The 15,179-nt window shown below is 34.1% G+C and overlaps 1 protein-coding gene across 1 annotated transcript; it reads right to left on the bottom strand.

Moving 5' to 3' along the window:
- Window positions 1–979: 979 nt before the first annotated feature.
- LOC107011586 (probable receptor-like protein kinase At1g30570) lies at window positions 980–4,626 on the bottom strand. Its single transcript, XM_015211143.2, has one exon. It carries the CDS (start codon window positions 3,949–3,951, stop codon window positions 1,345–1,347), a length of 2,607 nt encoding a protein of 868 aa, XP_015066629.1. The 5' UTR covers window positions 3,952–4,626; the 3' UTR covers window positions 980–1,344.
- Window positions 4,627–15,179: the final 10,553 nt, after the last annotated feature.

The raw sequence follows: 15,179 nt of genomic DNA, 5'->3' as shown, positions 1-15,179 counted from the left end.
ACTTATAGTTCTGCCCTTGTATCCTAACAAAGGGTCCAGTCCAATTTGAACACAAAGTCAGCCTTAGTGATATGAAGGTGCTGAATGGAAGAACCGTCTTTCAACGAATTAAAGTTACTCTATAGAGGTAACATGCTGTGAGAACCATACTAATCTTTATGAGTCTGCACTACTTGTTTATTACACATTTGGTTACTGAATGAGTGAAGGAAAGTGATCCCATGTCTTGATGACCAATTTAAACCTGTGGGGCATTTTGTTTTCACCATGATCCAACTATTTGTCAGGTACTCCACAAGTATGATGAATGACAGTGGAAAAGATTTAAGAGTTTTTGTTGAGCAATTCTTCAACTCACTTGTGGGACAAATGAAAGGGAATTTCATCAAAGAGCTGTCCTTTGATTATCCCAATTTTCAAGTTGGAAAAGTAGCAAGACAAACAAATTGAACTTGACCCAGTGGTGGGCAAAACGTCAACATTGTACCTGGATTAGACTAGATTGGATTCTTTTGGTTCTGATGCATGAAAGGGGCAACGTTTGCACGTACAATCATCAAACCGGAGATCTAAGCGCTGCTAGCTTGACCAGGCAAGAAGTACCATATTATGTTGTTCCGTACATAATACAATTGGAGTAGAATCGCTTTTCGTTAATAGGTTTAAAGATAAGAAGACAAATTGCATTAGAATCGCTTTTTGTCATTCGTAATTCTTGAGGAAGACGGATTAAGCATTTAACATTATACACTCAAATCATGGAAAAGCTTTTGCTTCTTCATATGTGTCCACTGCCCATTACGTAGATAAGTTAACCAATGTCCTCATCATGGCTCTTTCAACCACAAGTATATGTCATCACTTTTGCAGGTAAATCAGAAGTCAAGAGTCATGATCAAGAAAGTGAAACTTTTAGAGCTCTTACATAACCTCATAAAACTATGGACGACTGGGACATACAACTGTTTGAGAGGAAATGTGTTCATCAAACAAGATTTCATTTTTCCATTGAAATAGAAGTGAAATATATAAGTATTACATTCCAATTCATCAACTTTTAGTGGCATTCCCTCAAACATACATGAAGTACATACAATAATAAAAGAATCATTAAATCCTGATCAACAAGGATTCAGTAGGAAAAAGATTTAAGTCTAATCTGAGTAAAAGAATACAGCATGAAGGTGTTACCAAGATCTTCACATCCTCCATTCTAAGTTCTTTCTGCTTAATGAGCACTGTCGAAGCTGATTAAGGTAATCGTGAAGTCCTCACAGACGCATGTGACAAAAATGGAAAGAATTCAGTCCAGACATTACAATCATCTGTCTGTTGTTTTGGATCTCACCTTCCTTCTTGACTGATGAACTGTGAAAAGTCATCTACTCCACTAGCCATGGCATCTGTAGTGCCACTGGTACTTGTTGCAGGTTCACTGTCTTTTTTGTTTTTTGATTCAACATGAGTCTGGTCTTCAGAAGTTTCAGTTCCTCTCTCCTCAACAGTCTCTAGAACACGAATATCAGAAGCAGAGTCTTCCCCTGCATTCTTCCGCAGCCAAGCCTCATGAATTTGCAAAACATATTCCAGATGCCAGAGGACTTCTCCCATTGTTGGTCTCAACTTTCCCTCGTCTGACAGACATTTCTCAGCAATTTCTCCAAATTTCATCAATGATTCTGTGGAATATTGTCCTGCGAGTTGTTCGTCAATGATGGTTTCAAGAGATCTTTTTCGTTGAAACCGCATTGCCCATTCTGCAAGATTGATCTGATCTCTTGGTAAGCTTGGATTTATAACAGGGCGCGCACATATAACTTCAAACAGCACAACCCCAAAGGAGTAAACATCAGATTTCTCAGTCAACTGCTGCCGCCTGAAATACTCGGGATCCAGATAACCAAAACTTCCTTTCACTGCTGTACTGACATGAGTATGTTCCAAAGAAGGGCCAGTTTTAGACAGCCCAAAATCAGCCATTTTCGCCACAAAATTTTCGTCTAACAATATGTTGGTTGTCTTGATATCCCTATGGATAATTCCCCGCTCTGACCCTGTGTGAAGGTAATGCAGACCACGAGCTGAACCAATGCATGCCTCTAGTCTTTGCTTCCAGCTTAGGGATGGTAGATCACTGCCAAAGAGATGACTCCTGAGAGTTCCATTGGCCATGTACTCATAAACCAAAATCATTTCATTCTGTTCATCACAGAAGCCTATCATGGAGACCAAATGCCTATGCCTTAGCTTAGAAAGCATTTCGATTTCTGTTTCAAATTCTTTCAGTCCTTGCTGCGATTGAGGATTGGCTCGCTTGATTGCAGCAAGGGTTCCATCATCGAGTTCTGCCTTGAAAACCTTACCAAATCCTCCCACTCCAATCACTAAGCTTTCATCAAAGTTGTTTGTAGCTCCTTTAATCTCTGCTAGAGTAAACCGCCTTCCAGATCTTAGAGTTCCAAGATTTTGATGTTGTATTGATCCCTTACCATTACCAGTGTTGGTCACAGCAGCTGCATGAAGGAATAAAGGTCTCCATCCAGGTGAGTCTTTCTTTGTGTCATCTTTGCTACTCCGCCTTCTACATAGCCATATAATAAGCATGACTAATCCTGCAAGAAAGATAATGGATGCAACACCTGCTCCAATTCCTACCCACAGGATTAAACTTTTCGAAGTTGATTTTTCTGGAACATCCTCATATTTCTGTATATAGGCAAGATTACCATTCCGACTCAACTTGAAAACCTCCAAACCATTCAAAAGAGCATCAGTGCCTGCAGAACCAGTCGTTGTATCTGGACCAAGCTGAACCCAGAGACTGCTACTTTTCGAGGATATCGCATCAAAGTAATCCTCATGGTATGCCTTGTTCATTCCCCCAGCTCTTGAGAAAATGTCGTAGTTGTCTGCTGCAGTTTTGTTATTTATATAAATTTTGAAGATCCTTTGATTTGGTTTATTAAAGTCAAACTCACAGAAATGTAAGCGGACCACATAATCAAAATCTGGATCCACATCCAATTTCCATGACATGTTCAACCGTTTCTCCATGACATCTGTGTTGCTCATAATTCTTGCTGTTTCATACACAAGAAGCGGAGCAACAGAGGTGTCATTCGGGGAAGCATAAGTAATGTTGGAATGGTTTTTGGCTTCTGAACCTGCATCTGCAATGATCATATAGCTCGAATCCGCCTCCCACTTCCTCCTGAACCCTGAATCTTGAGTGGATTTGACTGCTGAACCACCAATGTTCAACCTGTACATAGTTTGAATCCCTCGTTTACTCAAATTTAAAGAACTCTTAGCACCATTGCCACCAACTTTACTGATGGAGTCAACAAATAGCTTATCAGTCACAGGGATGATCTCAATAGCATTAACAAATCCAAACGAATCCCTATTCGGAACAAACTCGAGCACAAAGACATCAATATCAGAAGTCACAAAATACTCCTTCACCAATGAAAAGATACTGGAATTGCCTCCAGAACCTTCCAAGAGCGAGTTCTTGAGCAAAATCTCACCAGCAACATTAAACTCCGAAACCAACTTCAAACCATTTGCAGCAACAGCAAAATACGACTCATTCGCATCACGATTCCCAAATGTAAAGGGATAGAAATGGAGCCTAAGGAAATAACTACCAGGTGATCCTTTGAAAGTATAGTTAAAACTTTCCGAAAAAAATCTGGCAGTTTTGTAGAGTGACTCATAAGATGGATCACCATTAAATGAGTCAGTAGATGCCTCAATACCTGATGAACTCAAAGTAACATTACTACCAGGATCAGAATCACCTATCCATTTGCTACCATCTGCATTCACACTAGAATTTGTACCACAATTTACCAGAAAAGTCTTTGTTTGAGCTTCCCCAATTTCAACAAACACAACTAATACCAAAAGAGGAATTATCACAAACACCTCCCTCCCTTTGACTTTCATAACTTCACTATCCCCCAAATAAGGCAATAACTCCCCCAAAAGTTTCTTCCTTTTCTAATGCTACCTACACACTCTTCCAAATTCAATTACAAAACTCAAAACCCCAAAACCCCACCAGTAATTGTTTCAACACTAAACAATATTTTAAATAAGAAAAACCCCTTAACAAGTACAATCACTTTCTACCCCCAAACCAAAAACAATCCAAGAAACATCAAAAGTGAAGCATAAACATTAAAAGAATACCTTCATAAATCTCTCATAGGCAACTCAAACAACATGGGTTCTTAACGAAAACCCACAAGAATAAATGAACACCTTCAGTACAGGAAAAACCCCAAATCAGCAAACAGATCTGAGACCAACAAAATGGTCAAAAGCTCCAATCTTGGAGACAATGGTAAGCAAAAAAAAGAAGAAAAAAGAAAAAAAAACCCAAATTTTTCAAGAATGGTGAAGAATTAAGTCTTTAAACAGATCACCTAAAAATGGTGATTATAGGTAAAAGAGTTCACTTTTTTTTTCCCAAGATGATAAAGGAAGATGGGGTAGGCTGGAATTATTTGAAACAGACTGGAAACATTCATATATTGTACTGTCTCTCACCTCAACACCATTATCTCTATACTATTTTATTACTCTTTTCTTGTAACTGCTTCTAACAGCCATTTTCTTAAGGATTTAACCTACAACATTTTATTTATTTGTTTCGTATAGGTGACACAGTAATTTGAATTTGAGACTTTTTCATATTAATCGTGTTAAGTTAATTCAAAATTACTAGCCAGGTGAAAAGCAAGGAATTTGTCTTTTCTTTCGGATTGACCTCCTCGTATCAAACTTATCTAGCGTATATTATCTTTCTCATGTAATTTATGAGTTATTATATATAATGAAGGTTTAATTCTGTGCGCATTCAGAATTTTACTATTATTAAAAAAATTAATTAATATATTTTAATTTAATAAAATAGATAGTAAAATAATTAACTAATACACTACGAAGAAAGTAATATGATCAAAATATACGTAAGTAATTTCCTTACACACAATATTAGAAACGAGAAGAACCTTTATGGACCATCTATTGCTGTATTTTTCTTCATTTTTTTGTCGTGTTATTAAGAAAAATAAATTAATTCTTATACTCTAATATGACAAAAAAAAATTTAAACAACTTGTATTTTTAAAAAAACACGGCAATATTTGTCTTTTTGTGAAAAAGAAGGTGGGAGAATTCGAATTTGCATACTATTTGAAATTATTTATTTTATCACTTTTGTCATTATTTATTGGAAATAATTAAAATTTATATGAAGTTAATAGAATACATTCTTGTAAGAGTACCGTTATTATATTTCTTCTAATTAAAACGTCTTTATAAATGAGTTAGAAATAAATTATTTATAATGGTTGAAAGTTTCATGATAATATCATTGGTGGTGTTATCTAATATCAACAAAGCTTTATAAAGGTTTATTTTCTATCACTATATTAATAATACACCCTATTAACGAAATTTTTTAAATAAAAATTTAATTTATACGAAAGCTATTGAATTTCTGAGAATTTATAATATTTTTTAATCTCATCCATATCATCTTGCTATTAGCGATACTATGATTTTGTATCAAATTTGCACGAAATAAACATTATATTATATATTAAAAAAAATTAAAAAATTTCATAAATTAATGTATATTTAATAATAATAAATATTTTAAAATTAATTGAGTTGCGATTAAACTGATCGATTCGAACAAATAGTTTGGTGTGGATGGGAAAGGATGGAACTCCATGATTTGGTTGGTTTTTGCGGTGAATCACATGGGCATGTCTCTAGAAAAATAAACAATAGTCCAAAAATAGGCATTCATTTTTCACAATTAAAATAGTAAAATCTCTTTGTCTTTTTGTTCCTCCGTACCTTAGAGTACCACTAATATTATTTGGCCAAAATAATAGCTGTAAAACAAGAATATAATAATAAAATTAAAAGAAATAACAACTGTTGGTACCAAACTTTCAATTTGTCAAAAAAAGAAGAAAAAAAGGTTGATATAATAGTATTAAAAAACTTGAGTCCCATATTTATTTTGAAATTAAAATATTTCCTTAAACAACTTTTAGTTTTTGGAAAATAGTTATGTTTTTTAATAAATAAATCTCTAAACTATTATAAATGATATGTAAATATCATTCGTCATATTTTTGAGATATTAGTGTTCCTGCCTTAAAAAAATTGAAATATATATAACTTTTATACTAACGGACATATACGTGATATAATCTTATCCACCGATTTGATATTTATCGAAGGATGAGATTGCGCCACGTGTCCCTAATCGTTAGAATGAAGGGCATATATGCTCTAGTTTTTGAACGACAGGGGCATCAATGACCCAAAAGTATGACGAAGCGTATCTCCATACCATTTATGATAGTTTAGAGATATTTAATTTTTTTTCCTTTTTTAATATAAACATCTCAAAGGTGTTCGTTTTGTGAAAATTAACAGCGATTTTAAAGTTAAGTAGACATCCTTTAACATTTATTTAAAGTAATTTCTAAGTGGAATAAAAAACTAACTATTAATTGATGGAATGTAAAGATATATTATATAAACATTTATTTGCATTTGATATTACCACCTAAATATATCTTGATTAAATATTAATAGGATTTTTGTCCCTAAATTAATAGTAAATTATTTTAGTTTTTGTGATATATGATTAAGATATATAATCTTTAATTAAATGAAATATTCACTTTTTGATCTCCTTCCTAGTATATATGTATAAATTTAATATAATGTTTATTTATTTCATTGCTTAATTTTATACCGTTATTACTTTATTAGTAAACTATATAATAGCATACTTCATGACATAGCAAAAATAATCGACTCAATTAATCAGAGTTTAAATATACTTTATTAAATATCACACAAACTAAAATTAAAATTGAAAAATAACTTAAAGAACCAAAAGTACTACTATTATTCCCAATTATTTATAGTTGGGACAACTTTAATTGGAAGTATAATATATTTTCAGCTTCAATTATTTAATATGTAATTACAACTATTAGCATTTTATTTTTATAATTGCAAAAATTAAGTGACAAACTTAACTTTGGCCTACTCTAGGTAGTCTAACATAGTTGGACCCCAATCACATCTATTGTGTACGACTTGACTATTTAATAATTATAATAATAATAATAAGAATTGTTTCAATGGATAACTATTGTAGATGATTTGATAATTTTTCGATATTCGTTATTAATATCTGAATAAATTTATATTGGTGTTAAAAAATTTCACATTAAAGATTAAGTGTTATTCAAAAAACACGATCATATATTTAAGTGGACTCAACTCAAGACGTCTGATTAAAGATGAAAGAATGATTTATCATTTCATTGTAACCTTCGATTGATAAGTGATTTGACAAATTACTAATACACGATGGTATGGGATTATTTCATGTGTTAACCATTAAATAAGGTTTATGATTTCACTTGACTAAATCTATATTATTGTGTGTTGATCATGATGCACTAAATTTGGATCGTGTCATAAAAGTTTTAAGTAATAAAAGAAAGAAAAGGGATAAGAATTTAGTAAAAAAATGTTTCATGTACTTATAAGACAAAAATGTAAATATAATAAAATCACCAATAGTAATATTTGATTCACACTAAAATCATATTTGACAAATAATAGTGAATTTAAAAATTCTTAAGAGGAATTCATGAAAAAATGTCACTAACTTAAATTTGGCTTTTGACTAGAATAATTTTGGAACCACATTTATCATTGTACAAGAAGCTTTTCATATTAGATTATAATTTACATATATCTGATTATTTAACGTATTATCGTCCTATTACTTAAATAATTTTATTTTTATTTTTTCGATCAGTGTATGATATTTGTATTAGAATTAAACTAATTTAGAGTTATACTGGGCAGGGCCTCATTCGAAAGGTAGCGTTCCTTATCAATGATTTTTCATACCTTAGGTTGAAATCAAAATCTATGATTACGAGAGAAACAGTCTCATCTATTGTACATCGATCGCTAAGAATTAATAAAATGTTAGTACTATCAAAGATGACATTAACCTTTTATACATTTTATATTATTATAATTTTGTATATCAAATGATCCAAAAAATATATTTTCTTTCTCTTAAACACATTATTTGAAGTGTGATATGCTGCCATAATTGGTGACAAGCTGTATGTAAAGTTTCAGATTCCTATCCAAACAAATAGACAAGTTTCAGCACCATTTTAGCAAATATATATTATACATAATTAATACTCCTTGTGTTAAAAATTAATCTTATTTAACAAAATATTTTTTTTAAAAAAAATATTTCTTAAAATATACTATAGAATATATCAAAATATCTGTTAAACTTATAGTTTTCAAATAACAACAACAATAAGCCAATATAATCTCATATATTATTAAATATATTATATAAAAAATTAAAATTAAAAATTTATTTAAAAAATAGATGAAGACGAAAAATCAGATAAATAAATTGAAACGACGGAAGTGAGTATATAAAGTCACTTCAAAATGATATGACATGACATCTCATTTATGAATATGAGACCCAGGATTTCCCGACAAAAATATTACTCTAATCTTTGATAGATAATTTGGTTCTTGAATTTTTATTTTCATTTAATTCCCTGTCCCAACATGATATTTTTTTTTTTTAAAAAAAAAAATTAAATTTGATGTAGGCACCGTCAAATAAAAATGAATTAACTTCTCACAATTTGAGTAAAAATTAATTTTATCATATTCTTTGTATTATAACTAAGCTTCATAAGCTAAAGTAAATAAAAGAAATTTCAAGTATGTTTTATTAAAGTATAAAATACAGAAATCATAATAAGTTGGACGCTAATTATGTTCTATCTTGAAAGTTTTTGCAATTTTAATAATCTTGAATTTTTCAGAACTCGTGGATACATTGTTCTTTTGTCCGATGCATAGCAAACAATACATAAGTTGTATATCATATACATAACAATAAAATTGATTCATACTGATTTAAGTTTGAAATAATTAAGGTTATGTATCAACAATAGCATTTATACAAAATATACCGCACACAAGTAAAATTACAATATACCTGATAGAGATGGAGCAATGTATCCAAACGGTAAGAGAGAGAAGAAAAAAGGAGATTTTTATAATTAATTCAAATGATAGAGATTTTTAAAAATTATGTTATCTTTACTCGTATAATTACCTAATTTTCTCAATAATTTTTCTACGATATAAAATGAAAATGAAACTGAACATGATCTGTCTGATTTGTGGGCCTTAGAGTAAGCAAAAGTGTGACTTTGGGCTTAGCCTTATCTGGGTATATTTTAGGATCCAATCAATTATGGTTAAGTTTTGATTTTCTTACTCCATATTTGATTATTACTTTGGAGCTTAGTTTATGAAAAATTACGAGACACAACAAATATAGCATCTATTATATAGGGAAAATTTATATAAATACATTATAATAAAAAAAATATATTTAGTTACTTGAACTAGCGATATTTAGAAAAAAATTATGATACATAATGATATTTTGGGTTTGGTAACAAATACACCAAATATGTGTATCTTCTATTTCAAGTCTGAAATACAAACGTATCTGATAAATTAAAAGTGATATATATACACATATTTTTGTGGGGGTTGAGTTTATTTCTAGTGATGATACAACTATATCTCTTAAAATGCAGGTATCATCTATGGTGTATTTTACTTGTACGTGGATACAATGTATTTCGTTTCACTTTCAAATCAACTCAACATTTTATAAACACGACAACTATTGTTGCTTCTTTTTTTTTGTAGTTATAGACGAAACGACCTATATTGTTTTTTTCCCCAGAAAACTTCACTTAAAAAGTGAAAGACTATTTATTAGAGATGTTTTCATGACTGTTTTATCGAAAGAATAATTTCGAAAAGAGTTTATTTTATTTTAAAGGTATTTTCGACTTTTAGGAGTCGCCACTTAATTTTTAAGAAAAAATCAAGAAAACTTCGTTTCTAAACAATTTAAACAGAAAAATTGTTTTGAAACACTTTTTAGGGGGTTCGGGATTCATATTAGTGTCCTAGGAAGGTGTTGAAGGCACCTAAGACACTCCGCTAACTTACGGTTTTCCGGCGATTAACTTATTTGACTATCTTGTTTTAAATTTTACAATTTTTAAAGTTATTAAACTTATGAGAAATTTACTTAGGCGAATTTTTCAAATTTTTTAGAATATTTCATTGAAGTTAGAACTCTAACACTTAGCGATTTCCAAACTTAAACATCTATCTTTTAAAAAAAATTTAATTTGAGTTTGATAAAACAAAAGACGTTCGATGGGGCTGGAGTTTTCTAATCCTAGACTAACGGTATTCAAGTAAAAAAAAACGTTAGCAAATAATAAAGAGAGAGAGAGAGAGATTCGGGTCCAAGTTTCGGATGCTGTTCGCCTTGGCCGAAACTCGGACCCACCTGCTTTTGGGTTTTTGACCCGTTTTGTACCTGTTCTAATCTAAACATACAAAATAAAATGCAATAAGACAAAACAACAAGGGCTTATGCCCATTACAAAGTAAAAATACAAAATGCAATAAAGGCAAGTCTTCTAGTTCGTCTTCTTTAAACTTCTTCAATCTTCACGGCATTTTGAATCCGACATGTCCGCCTTGAAAATTAGACTCGATGGAAATCTTCTGAGCCTTTACGGCTCCTCGGAGAGGCAAGGAAGAGAGTAGAATCCCGAGACGGACTCGATAGGAGTTTTTATATGCAACAAAGTAGAGATGGGTTAGCATATCAAATAATATAATAGTAAACTAGATATACCTTGAACAAATAATTTAACTCTAGACAGTAGCATGTATTGTACGTGTATGCATACCATATTCAGGAAACACATAAATAATTCAACTCAAATGTATAAAGAGAGAACATGCCGCATTTTATTTCAATAAAAACACCTCATGCCAATATCAAGAACAAATCACTTTAACAAGCTCTCGACACACTTATCTTCTCCATACTATAATATATTCTGAATTTTCAATCTTCCAGGCAACTACCAACATTTAAACTTTCAAATCAACATATGAAGAAGCCCTTGAAACAACAACAAAAAAATACAAATACCGAAAGACAGCCAATAGTTCATAGGAAGTAAGGACTGGACCAGCGAAACACATGCTATACATAGATTTCACTTACCCAAATCGGACAAAAATAAGCACTATACGATTAGCGAAACACAGCGATGCTCAAGACTGAAACAACATGCTTATCTCTGACCCACCGTGGCATACATAAACTCAAATAGACATACGAGATGTAAAGAGAATCAGGAAATGTATGCTAGAAATGCTTTAAAGGAAGACGTAGTTAAGGACAGCCATGCCCTCACTATACGAAACGAACTACGCTTGACCTTGAAAACAGGTTCGAACCAATCTCAGCCATCACAAACTATTGAAGAAGAAAAGAGAAATCCATTCACATTCATCAAAACTATACTAGAGCATTATCATGTCATGGCAAAATTTCGGCTTGAACAAACAGGAACTTAACAGAAGCCAAACCCGCGATGAAACTTCTAAGCAAGTCGACTGATATTCAGACGATGACTCCATAGAACAGAACCAACTCAAGACCAATACGATAAGATTTACGCTATGACAAACTCGTAATCGACATATGAGCAGCCTCAGACAAGAAAACATAATAGAGCAACATCATGCTACACGATACCTCTGAAATCGAACCCAAACCCAACACATACATCACTTTATTTTTACGACAGACCATCCATGTACTCAACACTCAACATTCGAGCAGTTGACTCATTTAACCCAAAATGAACGAAACAAAGCACACATTATCGACAACAGCAGCATTCAAAGCACCAAACAACGAAGAAGCATTTCGAAATAGAGGAGACGAGAAGATAACGAGAGACAGGGGAATATTACCTGTTCGGAAGCAGCGAAGCAGGGACGGGAGCGGAAACGAGCAGCTACGGTAGCGACTTCCACGCCGAACGGAGAGACGCGAACACAGTATCACCGGAACGAGACTACGATGTCGTTATCGAGACGGAGGCAAAACTCTGTTTCGAACACCCTACGTTCAACATTCTTAAAGTCCTGTCGACTTCCCTCTTCGACGAAAAAGAAAAAAAGAACTTTCAGAAGAAATCTCAACCCAAACAAAATCCCAACCGAAAAACTTTTAAAATCCGAATTCCAACAACAGACGGAATGAGAAGCAGCGTTTTCTTTTTTTCGAAGATTTTCAACCTAAAATCGCTAACCTCTATTCTGAAAATGGAGGATGCTTATATAGAGGGAGAAAATTAGGGTTTTCGGAAGAGGAAAAGCGGGAAATTTCAGGCCCATTTCGAATTTCAAATTCGAAATCCTTTTCCCTTAACAGTGTAGCATCCCTTTTTCTGAAAATTCGTCTCATTCCGGAAATGGAAGGGAAGGAGAGACGATCGAGATCAGTCGAATGTCCTAGGCGGGCGACGTGGAGTCATCTTGGCGTGGCAAGGACGAGAGCAGCTTTCCTTTGCTGCCAGACCTGCGCGAATCGTACGATTTGCAGCAGAAGAACGACTCGAAAAGAGCTGTTGTAGCTCGCGTGGGAGAGAGGGTGAGAGAGAGGAGGAGAGCGAAGGGGAGAGAGGTCGCGTCTGGGGGTGGGATTTCCGCTTTTGAAGTCTGTTCATTGCTGCGTTTTTCTGGGTTTCTTTGGCGTTTTTTCAGTTCCGGGAATGGCGTGATGTAAGGGGGGAAGAAGACAGGGGTTGGGTCGGGTCGGACCGAATTGGGTGGGTTGGGATTAAGTTTAGTGGGTTGGGGTTGAAATGGGTCGGCCGGAGGGGGGTAATTGGTGTGGGCTGGATTAGGAATTAATCTAGTGGGCTGGGATGAGGGATTTGGGCCTGGGAAAATGGGTTGGGCTGGAGGAAGGGAAGAGGAGGGAAAACGGGTGGGCCTGGGAGGTAGGAGAGTGGGCTAGGCAATTTTTTTTTTTTAAAGGAATGGGCTGGGAATTTAACAAGTTAAAGCAGCGGCTGGTTTAGTTTAGAAGATATCCAATTAAAATGATGAATTTTGCATTAATCAATTAACGAGCCCCTTTTATTTAATAAAATAATTATTAAAGTCGTAAAAAGTGATTCAAAAGTATAATTATAATTAAAATTAAACTACTTCAATAAAATCTTTAAATGTATGTTTTGATGATTTGAATAATCATAAAATATACTACTTATATACATAATTATATAAATATGTATATTACCTAAAGAATTAAGACAAAGGCATTTGAAGTAGCATAACGTTTATGTATTATATTATTATTAAATTTGCAAAATTTGTGAAACTAATTAATTTTAAATTATTTGGAAAATTTAGGAAGCTCGACAATTAATTTATACCGACGCGGGTCAAAATTGGGTGTCAACAACTGTCCCTCATTTTACTTGGGTTGATGCAAGCAAACTCGAGGAAAATGAAATTGACCGAACCAATTTTGACCAACTCCATTCGCCTTTTAAAAGAAGGATTTGACAAAGAGTCAGGGAGTTATGGCCGAACCCTTGCAAACGGGTCTCCTACATATCTCAGGCTGTATGAGAATTCAGGCCACTTGTAGTTCGATAAGCTTGATTTACCGCACGATTTTGAAAGAAATAGAAGCCACCCCGACATCGAATTATGAAGGTGCCGAGATGCTTGAGAATAGAATTCGAGAGCGAAATGTTGGAATACAGCCGAGTTTTCGACCTTGAATCCGCCTACATATCCTTAGACCTCGGAATCAGGCTGTGTGTAGTTCGACTCAATCGATGGAAAAGGAAACCTATTATGCTAGATAACCTTCGGTTTCGGAAGAGTGACACATTAACGAGTATGAAAAGGAGGCTTGTAACCTCTTAGCCATGAATGTGGAGCTCTTCACATCCATAGGTAATAACTCACACGGACATAATTTCCAAAGCTCTTGGCGCATTGTCACTCAAATTGGAAACTTGCTTCCGATAAATTAAGACTTCTGGATGCGAGATTGAAACTGACAGAACTTAAAGAAAAACCCGCATGCCTCGAGAGGGTGGTTCGATCGTGGTGGAAGTCGCTCCTCTGCTCGCGTCCTAAGAGTTTGATATTCCTCTTTGGACTGTGTCCCAGTTCGCTGCTAAGAAAAAGTTCCACGTTGTGCTGCATCCTTTTTGATATCGTCCGCACCGTGTCGACACTTCATTGTTCTCCTCCAGATTCGACGTCGACTCGATCGGTCTGACGTCCAGCAAATAAAGCTTATGCTTTGTGTTTGCCATATAATCTTCAATGTACTCTTCATTTGATGCTAAAATAAATAAATAAACGCTGATGCGATATTGATGATTCTTTTGTCATCATCTTCTATGCTCTTCCCTGTGTTTGCTTTTATCAACAATAAAATAATGCAGTTGAGGCTGATGGACAAATATTGCTCTCGGGATGCACGATTTCCCTTTCTTTATTCAGGTATGTCCTCTTGCGGGGCATGAATATCTTCCCGCGCTATGTAAATTCCTGCGAGGTATGCAATCCTCTCGCAATGCATAACTTTCAGCGAGGAATAAAATCTTCTCGCGATGTGCAAATTTTGACGAGGCATGAATTCTTCTCGTCGTGCATAATTGACTCGCAATGCATGATTTTCGCAATGCATGACTTTTCCGTGATGCATGATTTTCAACGAGGCGTGGATCCTTCTCGCGATGTATAAATTTTGACGAGGCATGAAATCTTCTCGTCTTGTCTAAATTTCAGCGAGGCATAAAATCTTCTCGCGATGTATAATTTTCGACGAGGCATGAAATCTTCTCGTCGTGCATGATTAATGACTCGCGATGCATGATTTCCGCGATGCATGATTTTCAACGAGGCATGGATTCCTCTCGTGATGCATAAATTTTGACGAGGCATGAAATCTTCTCGTCGTGCATAATTAATGACTCGCGATGCATGATTTCCGCGATGCATGATTTTCGCTATGCATGAATTCCAGCGAGGCATAAATTCTTCTCGCGATGTATAAATTCCAGCGAGGTATGAAGTCTTCTCGCGATGCATAAATTTTGACGAGGCATGAAATCTTCTCGTCGTGCATAATT

The sequence above is a fragment of the Solanum pennellii genome, chromosome 2 (genome assembly GCF_001406875.1).
Source record: "Solanum pennellii chromosome 2, SPENNV200".
In the NCBI taxonomy this organism is placed as follows: domain Eukaryota; kingdom Viridiplantae; phylum Streptophyta; class Magnoliopsida; order Solanales; family Solanaceae; genus Solanum; species Solanum pennellii.
The sequence above is the reverse complement of the archived record's forward strand: the minus strand, read 5'-3'. Positions and strand labels throughout refer to the sequence as shown.

Excerpts from the sequence above, each read along its gene's own strand:
- LOC107011586 (XM_015211143.2), bottom strand. The coding sequence starts at position 3,951 with ATGAAAGTCAAAGGGAGGGAGGTGTTTGTGATAATTCCTCTTTTGGTA.